Below are 13,404 nucleotides of genomic sequence, written 5' to 3'. Positions count from 1 at the left end.
AGTATTTATGTTATGTTTAGCACTTCTTGTATTGTGCCCATCGCACATCCCGTCTTTTCCTAGTATTTCCACCTGGACCATCACCTTGCTGCCCCCCACACCCACATTCCCCACTTCCCCCACCGCCCAGACTCCCCCACCCACCCCATCACCCTCTATTGATTTAAAGCTCTTTCAACAACCCACGGGACCGTCATGTGCTTCAGTTGGTGGCACTCCTGCCTCTGAGCCAGAAGATTTTGGTTTCAAGGCACTCCTGAAATTGAAGACCAAGGAAAGAGTATTTATGATGTGGCCAATCAAGTTGTTAATCAGCCTGTAAATCTGAAATCCTTCCAGCGCTCCACACTGTTCTCCAAAAGAAACAAACAATCCTATCTATCCTTTCCACTAGGTCCCATTCAGGTTCCAGTGGAGCCCTTATCTCCAGTTGGTATAACTCCTGCCTCTTCCAGCACTGATGCCAATGTCCCATGAAATAGAACCCATTTTCCAGCCACATATTTACTTTCCTGTTCTGTTTATCCCTTCACAAATTACAACATAGCTCAGATAGAAATCCAAAGATTTCGTAGCCTTATTGAAGTAACATTTTGCTTACTTATTTTTTCATTACTTATTTAAAGCTGCTAGTTAGGTTATTGTTGTTGTCTTATATTTATTTCTATTTTTGTTTTGCTTAATAGCCTGCTAACAAGCATACAGTTAAGTGTCAAAGTATGAATAAATAATTCAGCACTTAGCTTTTGTTCATCCTTTGTTCTCTGCACTGAATTCCCACTCCCACCTAATTCCCATTTTAGAAGTCCTCATTCTGTTCAATCTCAAAACAGTTTACAACTTGAGCCGAACTTCTGGCATTAATTCAGTTCACCTTCAGAGAAATGACAGATATATTTACGAAAGAAATGATTATCTAGTTGATAACTGAAGGGATTGCTATTGATGTATTGCTGGGTTTTATTGTCATTTGAGTTGATATAATATCATGCCATCTCAACTGCCGTAAAAGTAAGATGCTCAGAATGCTAAAAGCCGACACTGATGTTACGGAACCTGAAAAGGTGGCTAAAGCAGATCCAGGTTTGCAACACAATGAACATTATTTTGGTTTGAAAAGTACATTTTGAATACACTTACGTAGCTTGCAGCAGGAGTTCTCACTAATAAAATCATACACAAAGTTTGTATCAACTGAATCAGATCAAATTGAAGATGTGACTAATGAAAGTCACTGAAGTTGCATCTGTGACCCTCAAGAATAGTTGGGACCTAAATGATGACCAAGTTAAAGCTAAATCCTGACTGGAGTTAAACTTCTCTAAACTTCATCTCAATATGACAGAATTATTTTATTTCAAACTTTGTTTCTTTTCTTTTTGTAACTTATTTTATATAAAAATTCTCTCCTCTACCTCAAATTTAGGTCTCTGTAACATGCCTCATTCAAGAGGATGGGAAATAAATTTGAGCCTTAGCAAACTGGTAGGCTGTGTACAAGACCTCAGATTTTTCTTCCCATCCTGTAAGAAAATAACAGTCCTTTTTCTAAACCTCTATCTGATGCCACAGCAATAACTAAAAGATCACTGTTTTTGAATCACAAGCATGATCTCACAACCTACCAAGCCATCATATAGGACTTCAGGTAAGGTGTGAGACTTTGTTCATTGGTAGCATTTTCATTCAATGTCAAAAGGTTTTAGGTTCTAGCCTGACTTCAAAGATTTGAGCATATAATCCAGGATGACACTTCAATACAGCACTGAGGGAGTGCTACACTCTGAGGTATAGTTATTTGAATGAACCATTAGGAAGACAAATGGTGTGTGGAATTTATTGCAAGAAGATTTGATACAGGATAAAGATGTCTTGCTTCAGTTGTACAGAACCTTGGTTAGACCACACCTGGAATGTTGTGTACAGCTTTGGTCCCCTTACCTAAGGAAGGATATACTTATAGAGGGAGTGCAGAGGAGGTTCACCAGGCTAAATCCTGGGATGGCGGGACTGTCCTATGAGGAGAGATTGAGGAGACTAGGCCTGTATCCTCTAGAGTTTAAAAGAATGAGAGGTGATCTCATTGAAACTTAGAAAATTCTTAAGAGATGAGACAAGGTAGATGCAGAAAGGATGTTTCCCCTAGCTGGTGGAGTCTAGAACCAGGGGACACAGTTTCAAAATAAAGGGCAAGCCATTTAGGACTGAGATGAGGAGGAATTTCTTCACTCAGAGGGTGGCAAATCTTTGGAATTCTCTACCCTAGAGGGCTGTGGAAGCTCAGTCATTGAGTATGTTCAGGACAGAGATCGATAGATTTCTAGATACTAATGACATCAAGGGTTAGTGTGGGAAAATGGTGTTGAGGTAGACAATCAGTCGTGATCTAGTTAAGTAATGGAGCAGGTTCAACGGGCCGAATGGCCTACTCCTGCTCCCATGTTCCTATGCACCTATCTGCTCTCGAAAATCGGCACAACATGAAATCCCATGGCATTATTTGAAGAAGAGCAGGGGATTTCTCCCAGTATATTGGCCAATACTCATCCCTCAGCTAATAGCCTGGTCATTTATTTCATTGCTGTTTTTGGGACCAAATTATCTGGGGTGTTTCCCATTACAACAGTGACTCCACTTCAAAAGTACTTAATTGCCTGGAAAGCACTTTGGGAAGTCCTGAATGTGTGAAAGGCACTGTATAAAAGACAAATGATTGCTTTCAATGTGCCACATCACTAACTTTGTGTGGAATAAAGTTCCCACTAAAATATGTAGAAAAAGCTTAATTTGAACACTCCACGATAATGAGCCAGGTGTATTGATAAATTTTGTGAATATTCATTTCCTTTATGTAATGGATGTATTTTGCCCTTCTCCAGAATTGTAGCTGTTGGTTCAGAAGTGAAAAATGCTGCTATTTATAATATCACTAAAGTTCCAATCTCAGTATTGAAATGGTAAATTTAGATTTAAGGACTCGAATTATAAATATGTCAGAAATCTATATGCTTAATTCCGTTATGGCAGCTATCCTGGTCCCCCCTTACGGTGACCAATATTGTGGGAGATCTACTAATGTACGTTCATATATCTATCTATATTAGAAGTATTGCACGTGAATGCTTATTTTCTGTCAGCATCACACTAACTTCTGACCACACTTCAAATGACAAACTTTAGCATGTCCTTTGATTTATCGATCAACACCACAGAGGATTTGCCTCTAGTGTGTGTTTCAACCATCACTCCCATACATAAGCAAATTTCCGATTACTCTCCACATTTCACATTAATAAAACAGGATAAATCACAGCTGAACAGATTTGCAGAATAACAATTGAATGCAATAACAGGGGGCAGACAAACTTCTAATGTGCAAGTACCAAGGATATATAGAAACAACAAATCACACATGAATAGTCAGCAGAATCTACCAATAAAGCATAGGAGGGGGAGAATCAACCAAACTGTTCCAAATTCAGCTGGCTGCTATCTTTGATTCTTGAGTCATTTGAGGTCTTATGACGGGAATAAGGTTTGTAATAACCATCTGAAAAAAATTCTAAATGGTCAAACTGAACACTAAAATCTTCTGTATTTGAAAAGCCTGAAATAATGCTTTCCATTGGAGACCTGAATCTACATAAGAAGCCTTGGTCCTGGAATTCATGGTGCATTCGAGACATGTCACTGTGAACCAACAGGTAGCAAGCTATAGCTTGCAACATACATCTGCACCAACAGCTTCCAGAGAATTCATACAACTCATGGAAAAACAGAATGTGGCAGGGTCTGGTGCTTGTAAATCCCACTTCTTCCTTCAGCATTGCACATCAATGGGTTATGGCTGAGGAAATCTTTTAGGGAAAATATTTTTGGTGGGGTGGGGGGGGGGGGCGCAGTGAATTTCCACGAGGGATATCCTGTTCGAATGTCGTAACTTTAGCAAGGAAACAGCCGGAGTAAAAACAGGCAAATCAGAGAATTCCTAAAAGTCCTGTGCCGAGCGTACATTGGTTACATTTCAACATGGTTTCTTCTCATCGAAGCTGGAAGTTTACATGCGCCTGCTGATCTGAAAACATTCCTCACCAACAGCAATTAACTTTTAGCTAAGTTGACGATTTACATCAACCAGCATACCATATTAAACACAACTGCACCACAGAAACAGAATAATACTTTATTGATTACTTGAATTTACTCCTACAGCCAATATAAAATAGTGTACAATATTGAGGCAATATTAGAAGCAATGGCACTGGAGATTTCAAGCCAACTACCCAATTTCAAACTAACACCATAAAGCCTTACTACCTAATATATGTCGAATTCCATGATATTTGATATCTATGAAATGCTAATATCTGGAACTTTATCAAATGCCTTCTGGAAGTCCAATTAAATTATTGACTAGTTTGCTTTTTCCACTTTCCAAGAAATTCAAATCAGTGAGACATGAGAGAGTTTTTAAATGCATGCTGCTACTCTTCATTATGGTCCCTCTGATTCCAGAGCATTGACAACAACTTGCATTTAGATAGCAACTTTAACATAGTAAAACATCCCAACAGTATTTCACAGGGGAGCAAAGAGAATTTGATATCAAGCCATGTAAGGAGATATTAGAACAGGTGACCAAAAACATGGTCAAAGGGGTAGGTTTTGGAGTATATTAAAGGGGGTGAGAGAGAATCAGAGAGGTTTAGAAAGAGAACTTCAGAGCTTAGGATCTAAGCAGCTGTGGCCAGAACCACCAATGATGGCAAAATTAAAACAGCAAGAGGTCAGAATTGGAGTATCGCAGATATGTGGGAGGGGTGTGGGGCTGGAGGAGATTACAGAGATAGGGAGGGGTGAGGCCATGGAGGGATTTGAAAACAAGGATGATAATTTTAAAATCAAAGCATTGCTGCTGTGGAAGCTAATGTAGGTCAGCAAGCATGGGGGTGATGGATGAACAGGACTTCATGCGAGTTAGGATATGTGCAACGGAGTTTTGGATGAATTCAAGTTTAAGGGGGGTATTGGCATAGCCAAGACTATAGGTAACAAAGGCACGGATGAGGGCTCATTTAACACTCTCAAGCGTTTCCACCACTAATGACCTCAAAATGAATCACACTATTTACCATTTCACCACAGGGTACAAGAAATGTGAGCTATGTTCTGTGCGCCATTTGCTCATATATTCGTACTTCTCGACTTTCAAATTGCCTTTAAGTGTTGCACAGGAGTCTACTAAGCAAGGTTGCGTCTTGTGAGCTTGGTGAGCAGATTTTGGGTTGAATAAGGGGAATAGTTTCATTCTGCAGGAAGGCATTTGTTATTAATAAAGGTCCTGCATGGAGCCAGTCACTAGCACTCCACTGGGATTGAGTGGCCTTTCCAACAACACCCATATCCTAATAAATCTTTTTAAGAAGTTCAGCTCAGGATCAAATAAGACCTCAAGATTGTGAACAGTCTGGTTCAGCATCAGATTGTTGCCAGGGAGAGGGATGGAATCGTTTGTGGCAGGGACTCCAGGCAACAGCCTAGGTTATCCCAATATTTAATTGGAGGAAAGCAGCGAGATAAATCTGTGACAGTGGAGAGGTCAATAGAGGTGGTGGTGAGGTAGAACTGGTGTTGGCAATGTATATGCGAACCTTACATGTTTTCGGTTGATGTTGCCGAGAGGATGCATGCAGATGAGAAATAGAAGGTGGGTCAAGATGAGGTCCATGTGAGTGGAAGGGGAAGTTATTGTTAGTGATTCTCAATGCCCATGTCTAGATCATTGATAACTATAGTAAACAGTAATAGTTCTAACACAAATGTCTTTGGGACACCATTTGTTATCAAACTCCAAGTAGATGCAAGTTCATCTACAACTACTTCCAGCCAGTTCTGAACCCATCACAGTAGGTTACCACTAAAAGCTGACACTTCAATCTTGTATACTTGTTTATCAGGTCATATCCTTTATTTATACAGTGGTCTTGTGGGGCAGCAGGTTGCATCCCTACCTCTGGGCCAGAAGCTCTGGGTTCAAGTCCTACTCCAGGACTTAATGGCCTATTCAAACATGGGCAAATAGGTTAATTATCAACCTGTAAATCCTTCCAATACACCTGAAGGCAGATGGTAAAAGCGGGACAATTTCCAGGTCAGCCTTACTGCAGAAGGCAATGGCAAACCACTGGGGTACTTTGCCAAGCATAATCATGGACCAATCCAATGGAAGTCCATCGTCTTAGGGCATGCGCTTGGAGGAGGGGGTGGTCTTCACACCTCTTGAGGTATTTATTATGTTTCTTAAAATTTCAATTTTCTCTGCTTTTCTATTACTGCCTTTTAATAAATACAGTTGTTTTAAGACTTTCCACCCTAAAGTTACTGTTTGGCCTTAATGCAAAATTATCCCCGGACTCAACTCATTACTACCAGCTTACTATTTAATCTGAGCTATACTGTATCTACTTCTCACATTGTCTTTAGTAGCTGTCACTGACTTGCTCTACGAAAGGTTTAAACTTTTACCTCAGGCTCTACATTGTCCTCAACTATGTTATCACTGATTATCACATTACTATTTCCTGTTTAAATAATTCATTCCTACATAATTTGGACTGTTCAAATACCTCCATGATTTCACCCAATTCCTATCTTTGTTACCTTCACCAGCCCTTCTGCATATTCTCCCGTCTTCTAACTCCAGCATTGTGCATCCTCCATCCTTTTTCCCCATCATTGACAGTTGTATTTTCAGCCACCTGGACCTCATGCTCTACAATTCTCTCTTTAAATCCCTTCACCAACTCCTGTCTTCCTATTAAGACTCTCTTTAACCAAACTTTGGTCACCTCTCCTAATCATGGCTTCTTTGTTTTGGTATTTCCCCATATGTCCCTGTAAATTAATTTGAGATTTTTTTTTTACATTAAAGGTGCAATGTAAATGTAAATGAAAACAATTGCTGTGTGTCATTTTGTCATTTTGTTAATTTCCACCCAGAATGCTTCAGCAACGTCCCCTTCTGTTGTTACATCCATTTTCTAACATTGCTATATCCTCATGAGTCCACCACTTCATTAACATAACTCAAAAAGACAATATTAGTATAAAAATTTTAAATAGCCCATATTATAACTAATGCTGTAAATTGTTTCTGAATATAGACCTAGAAACTGAAATTTCTTCTTTTTCATTTGAAACACTTTTTTTTTTAAAAAGTACTCCATAAAACAGAAAATGTAAACAATATTTAGCTTTTCAACAAAAAAATAAATTGATGAACACTCGAGTATATGAAACTCATGATCTAAATTTAACTAAAAAAGTAAAAAGCACATTTTGTAGATGTGCTTAATTACTTAAAGAAAAATCATGCACCCAACAGGCAATTTATTATCCCAGATTAAATTAAACAATCAACTCTGCCAAGACATTGACAGCAGAATTAGCAATTTTCAGGTTTGATATCACAAAGAGTTAGGATATAAATTGTATACATTTTGCAAAGTCATTTTGAAAAAAGATGAAAAAATTAATTGAAAGGAGAATTGTTCAAAGAATCCTAGGAATGATTGTCCATCACATCATGTGTACAACTACACTGGAACCCTGTTTAAGGGCACATTTACTCAGCCTTTTCTTTGTCTTAGCATCTCCAGGTACAGCTGAAGCGACTTCTGAATGGAATCTTTACTGATGAAATTCACAAAATTTTGTATATCCGATTCCCTGTTGGTCAAAAGTTGATCGAGTGTTGGCTTCCTCATCATGGATTTGGTAATTTGCCGAGCATGATCTGCGTAATAAATTATTAAGATGATATGGTAACAGAACTAAAAGACAAAGGTCCAACTACAATGAATATGTTAATATAGTTATTTCTTCCACTTTATTGAAGATTGGGAATTGAAAAAAAATTTTGCAATTCCAACTTGCCTTGGCATGTCAAGTCAAATATTAAACCTTGGTATTTTTCTTTGATTATTGTATTCAAGTTGGGCACATCCAGTGAGCCAACCTCATTTTACAATCAAACGGACAACAGGTTACAAAGTTATACACAAAACAACAAAGTTATCAAACAGCATACAGCTCATAAAAGCCAACCAACTTATAAAAAGCGTACTGATATGTTGACTCATTGGAATACCGTTTCATGATGGCATGGAAATCACACAACTCAAATCTGCCATGTTGCCTGATCTCAGCTGAATGACAATGAAGAGATGCCAAGGGATAAGTTCAATTATTAATTTGGGCAAGCAAAATATATTTTATACATTAAGAACATGGAGTCTGAGTTACAAGGTTGTTATGAAATGCTCGACATTTTAAAGGCTTCCTCGAAGTGATGAGGAACCACTTATATGAAACCCATGGCTAAATTTGTAAAAAAAAACTTCCTGTATACCGTAATTCAATTTTATGTAATTGCAAAGCAGTTTCTAAGTAGACTCAGCACATTTTTAGCAAAAATTACAAGTTAGTTTTATGTAAATATTTTAAAATTTATTTTTATTCAGGAATAACAAAATATTTTCCAAAAAGATTAATCATAACTATAGTACATTTTACTACTTTCAGATTTAAAACAGCTTTACCTGGAATAGCCAACCATTCTGACATTACACTCAAAGCTGTTGTCATAATTTTATCTTGTGCTACCAGCTGGTCAACAAGTCCAATTTTCAAGGCCTCTGATGTACTGTACATGAGACCAAGCTGGAGAGAATGCTCTGTGGCCCTCCTTCCAATGACATTTATCATGGTGTCCTTGAACCTTTGATGATGATATAAAAAATAAGTTACAGCTTAGAACCAAAAACAGTAATAAAAGTTCAGCAAATTAATCAAATGGTTATGGAAAAACAATTACAATGTGAGAACATGATGCTGAGGACACTAAAGCATAACTCAATCATCACTACCTTTTTTGGAAAATGTAATATATTTTTTTCTCTCACACAATTATTTGGTAGCACATTCACCTTCTCTTTGCTCCCAGACCCAACCTATTTCTCCTTCATTCCCTTCCAGATAGAGCCTTGAAGACAGGACTGGGAAATTAAATGTATAGAGGATTTTAAATACCAGATGAGCAGAAGTGGGTTTAGAAAAAAATATGGGTACTGAACCAAAAAAAATACCATCTATATTCAAGTAAAAGTTGAGTTTGTTGAGAGCAAATTTTTAGCCAAACACCATGGAGTTGGCTTATACACAAGTAATATTTTTGAGTTGTTGAAATCTGTGCATCATCTTAGGTTAGGGACTTTTAATGTTGTTTCGCGTCAGGGACAACAAAGCGTGCGTGACCTGATCGGCACCATTTTGGAGCGGCCTTTCCCACTCCTCAACACTCTCTCATGCTCCTTGCCACTAACTCCCACTCTCCGTTTCTTTCTCCCGACCTCCCACTGGCCGCTTCCCTCTCCCAACCCTCCCCCCTGCTCGCCATTCCTCTCTTCCAACCCTCGCCACTTCCATCTCCCAACTCTCCTTCCCTCTCACCACTTCACTCCCAACCCTCCCTCCCACTTGCCACTCCCCTCTCCCAATCCTCCCATTTGATGCTTCCATCTCCCAACTCTCCCTCCCTTCTGTTGCTTCTGTCTCCTGACCCTCCCTCCCACTCACCAATTCCATAGCCACTCTCCCTGTGCATCTGGGCAACTCTCGCTAATGCTGGAAGAAGCCTCTTCTCCCTGGGATCATTCAAGGAGCCCAAGGGACTCCATGGTAAAAACTGGGGCTACTTCCTGAGGATCCTGCCCGATGGCAGGGTGGATGAAACCCATGAAAAGAATGAAGGCAACAGTACAGGTTTCTATTAATATTTTACTGATAGAATTTCTTTTTCATGTTCCGATTCCTTGTCGTCATTCTGTATCCAACACTTTCTTTTTGTGTTATTTACTATTCCAGTTTTGCATTTTCCATTTTCATTGATGTACTTCAATTCAAATTCTTAATTCAGTAGTTAGTCATATTATTGCTAAATAGTAAATAACTTCAATTCCAGCTCCTTTCCATTCAGCCCCAGTTGTAATGTATGGTTTTGATTCTCGTCCTGACTACCAGTTACACAAAGAGTTTCTATTTATAGACTTGATTTATCCCTACTATCCCTCAAAAACTAGGGTCGACTTATACACGAGATTTATGAAGAATTAAGGATTTTTGGCCAAATGTCAGGGGTCAACTTTTACATGAGATAGACTATCACTCATATATAGTAAAGCAAATTCTGAACCACAAATCTGGTCAAGTACTGCTACCTCCCTTACAATTTTCTGAGGCAAACAGGAGCACTACTCCACTCTGCTTCATAACAGTTTTAATAGCATCATGGCATTCTTACATTCTAAAAATAAATCATAGGAAATGTGCTATTTGATTATATTCAACAGGCCCACACTTCCAGAAAGCTGCCTCAACCATTAATCTTTCCCTTCATAGGTGCGCACCTGCCTGTTCTGTGACTGTCCCTCTAGCCCACTGCTTCTCTTTTCACAGGTACTCTCATCCTCCAACACTTCCCAGTTCACCTTCCCCCTCCAACTCCTCCCAGTTCATACACTCTCCCTTTCCAAGTGCTCAGCTCAGACATCGTCTCCCTCTAACACCATTCCTTGCTAGTTCAGAGGTACTCTTCAGACAGAGGTCTTCTTCAATTCATAGGTACTTTTTTTTTAAATTTTCCCCCAATTTGGAAGCACTCGGCCCTTGAAAGTCTTCAATACAGAGGCATTTCCTCAAGTTTACAAATTTACATATGTACTCACTCGCAGCTTAAATGCACTTAACCTCCAACTCCTTTCACAGGAACTCTCCCTTCAACTGCCCTACAGAGGCACCCTTCCCCTCCAACACCTTCCTCCCAGTTTTTCAGTCATTTTAGCTGTCCAACCTTGTCACTGCCCCCATCCCACCCCACCATACAGTTCATACTCATACTTTACCTCCTTAATGTGCTTCTTGTTAGCCCTAGATGCAGCTCCTACCTGGCTTTGCTACTCTGCTTTGAGATCAGCTTCTGTACTGCAAGTGAGAATTGTCATTTGTAATAGAGTCTTGTCCCAGAACAAAACAGCAGTTACTAAAATGCAAGGTCCAGTTGAGGCCAGCTGTAGTGAATGAAGTGCAGCAATTTCCTGACCAAATCTCTTGGAGCACCAAATCAGCTGTTTCAACTCAAATTGATCCTGCAACTGAGGTTTGCTCTCATGATTAAAATGTACATACACTGAGTATGCTTTACAATTTCAGAGAATGAACTGTGTGCCAGACAAGGAAACATACATACACAAGGGAAAATAGATACAAAATACAGAGAAGTTAAAACGCAAAGAGGAATACAGAGGAGGCTTCAAACTTACAGAGAAATGGAGACAGAAGTATTAGAAATACTCAGACAGATTTGAAGGTGACAGCAAGAGAAAGAATCAGAGAGAAAAATAACGGATTTTTCCATTAAAGTTCAAGGGTAAAAGAGAAGCAGAGATAAACATCATGAGGAGAAACAACTTTTTTTTCCATTGCAAATCAACTAATGCTAGTAAAATTCAACTGCTACAATTTGTGAGGACATACCAGAATGGTGCAACAATTCCAAGCTTGGTCTCATTTAGGCCTATTGCATATTTTGGATTATCTGCCATGATTCGGTAGTCACATGCCATAGCCAAGAGGCAGCCTCCAGCAGGGCTGGCTCCCTGCAACAATAATGGGAATGGCAAATTTCAAAAGACGGGCAGAAATCAACAGCACCAAATGTGTTACTTCAACAGTGACATTTTTTTTTATTCGTTCATGGGATGTGGGTGTCACTGGCTAGGTCAGCATTTATTACCCTTGTTCAGAGGGCATTTAAGAATCAACCACATTGATGTGGATCTGGGATCACATATAAGCCAGACTAGGTAAGGACAGTAGATTTCCTTACTTAAAGGACATTAGTGAACCAGGTGGGTTTTTATGACGATCAACAATAGTTTCATGGTCATCATTAGATACTAATTTCCAGATTTTTATTGAATTCAAATTCCACTTTCTGCTGTGGTGGGATTCGAACCCTGGGTCTCTGGACTACATATTTAACCATACTTTTCTTTAAAGCAACAATTGTTGACTTTTGGAATAAAATGCCCTTTGTACAATAAGTGGCTGCCAACAGGAAACACAGTAAAATAAATATACATACTGAAGCAGGCCTGGTGTTGAAACCAAGGTATTGACCTTACTGGTTCCGATGTTGCAGGGCAGATTATTTGTGGAAGGCACTCTATTTTTTGGATGCTTTGCTCGAATGAGGTAAAGTGAACAGGTAAAAGTAAAATACTGCAGATTCTGGAAACCTGAAATAAAAACAGAAAATGCTCGAAAAACTCAGCAGGTCTGGCAGCACCTATGGAGAGAAACAGAGTTAACATTTCGAACCCGATATGACTCTTCTTTGGAACTGAAATGTGATGAGTTTTATGCGGTTGCAAACGGGGAAGGGGCAGGTGGAGCAAGGAGACAATGGTGATACATTTGCCTTGTTTCTTTCAATCTGCTTTTGTGCAAATTACAAAAAAGACTGCTCTGGGTCTTCTTTGTTTCTTGGTTGCTGTCATATTGATATGGGTTTGCGATATACTGAAACAGTGATTAGGCAGCAATAGCGATACAGATGGCTGTGGGTTTAACAAGGACCAGTTACCTCAACAAAAACAGAATTACCTGGAAAAACTCAGCAGGTCTGGCAGCATCGGCGGAGAAGAAAAAAAAGTTACCTCATGTGACTTCTTCCAGTCTACACGTTTCTCCGCACCTATTTTTTGTTTTCTTTTCCCTCATCTATTTGGATTTAATTTTTAAATATTTTTGTTGCAACAGCGAATGATGATCACCGTGAAAGGACTCCAGTAATATCACAGCTGAATGAACAATAACAACTTGCATTTATATAGCACCTATACCATAGTTAAACATCCTAATGCACTTCACAGGAGTGCTATCAGACAAGAATTACCAGCAAACCAAAGAAAGGAAAAATTATGACAGGTGACTAGAAGGCTGGTCAAAGAGTTTAAAGAGCAGCTTCATTGAGGGAAGAGAGGAGAGTTAGAAGTACAATTGCCAATGGTGGAGCAAAGGATGTGAGGGATGCACAAGAGGCTAGAATTGGAGGAAGACAAGAGATCTTGCAGGATCGTAAGAAGTTACAAAGATAGGGAGGTTAAGACAAGGATTTGAACATGAGGATGACAATTTTAAAATCAAAGCATTAGTAGACTGGGAGCTAAAATACATCAGTGAACAGATGGGTGAATGGGACTCAGTGCAAATTAGGATATGGGCAGCAGTGTTTAGGATGAGGTCAAATTAATGGAGGGTGGAAGATGGGAGGCTGACCAGAAG

General features: G+C 39.2%; 1 protein-coding gene across 4 annotated transcripts in view; it reads right to left on the bottom strand.

Moving 5' to 3' along the window:
- Positions 1–4,169: 4,169 nt before the first annotated feature.
- eci1 (enoyl-CoA delta isomerase 1) overlaps positions 4,170–13,404 on the bottom strand; it is a 29,082-nt gene continuing 19,847 nt past the window's right edge. For 3 of the 4 annotated variants that reach the window (XM_041206812.1, XM_041206815.1, XM_041206814.1), the window contains 4 exons: positions 12,243–12,356; positions 11,593–11,714; positions 8,601–8,779; positions 4,170–7,795 (listed from right to left, as the gene is read on the bottom strand). In XM_041206812.1, coding sequence (XP_041062746.1) covers positions 7,629–7,795; positions 8,601–8,779; positions 11,593–11,714; positions 12,243–12,356 — 582 coding nt within the window. In that variant the 3' untranslated portion in view covers positions 4,170–7,628. The remainder of the gene's footprint in view (positions 7,796–8,600; positions 8,780–11,592; positions 11,715–12,242; positions 12,357–13,404) is intronic. The other variant, XM_041206813.1, reaches the window with a different exon arrangement.

Source organism: Carcharodon carcharias, chromosome 15 (genome assembly GCF_017639515.1).
Source record: "Carcharodon carcharias isolate sCarCar2 chromosome 15, sCarCar2.pri, whole genome shotgun sequence".
NCBI classification, from domain to species: domain Eukaryota; kingdom Metazoa; phylum Chordata; class Chondrichthyes; order Lamniformes; family Lamnidae; genus Carcharodon; species Carcharodon carcharias.
The sequence above is the reverse complement of the archived record's forward strand: the minus strand, read 5'-3'. Positions and strand labels throughout refer to the sequence as shown.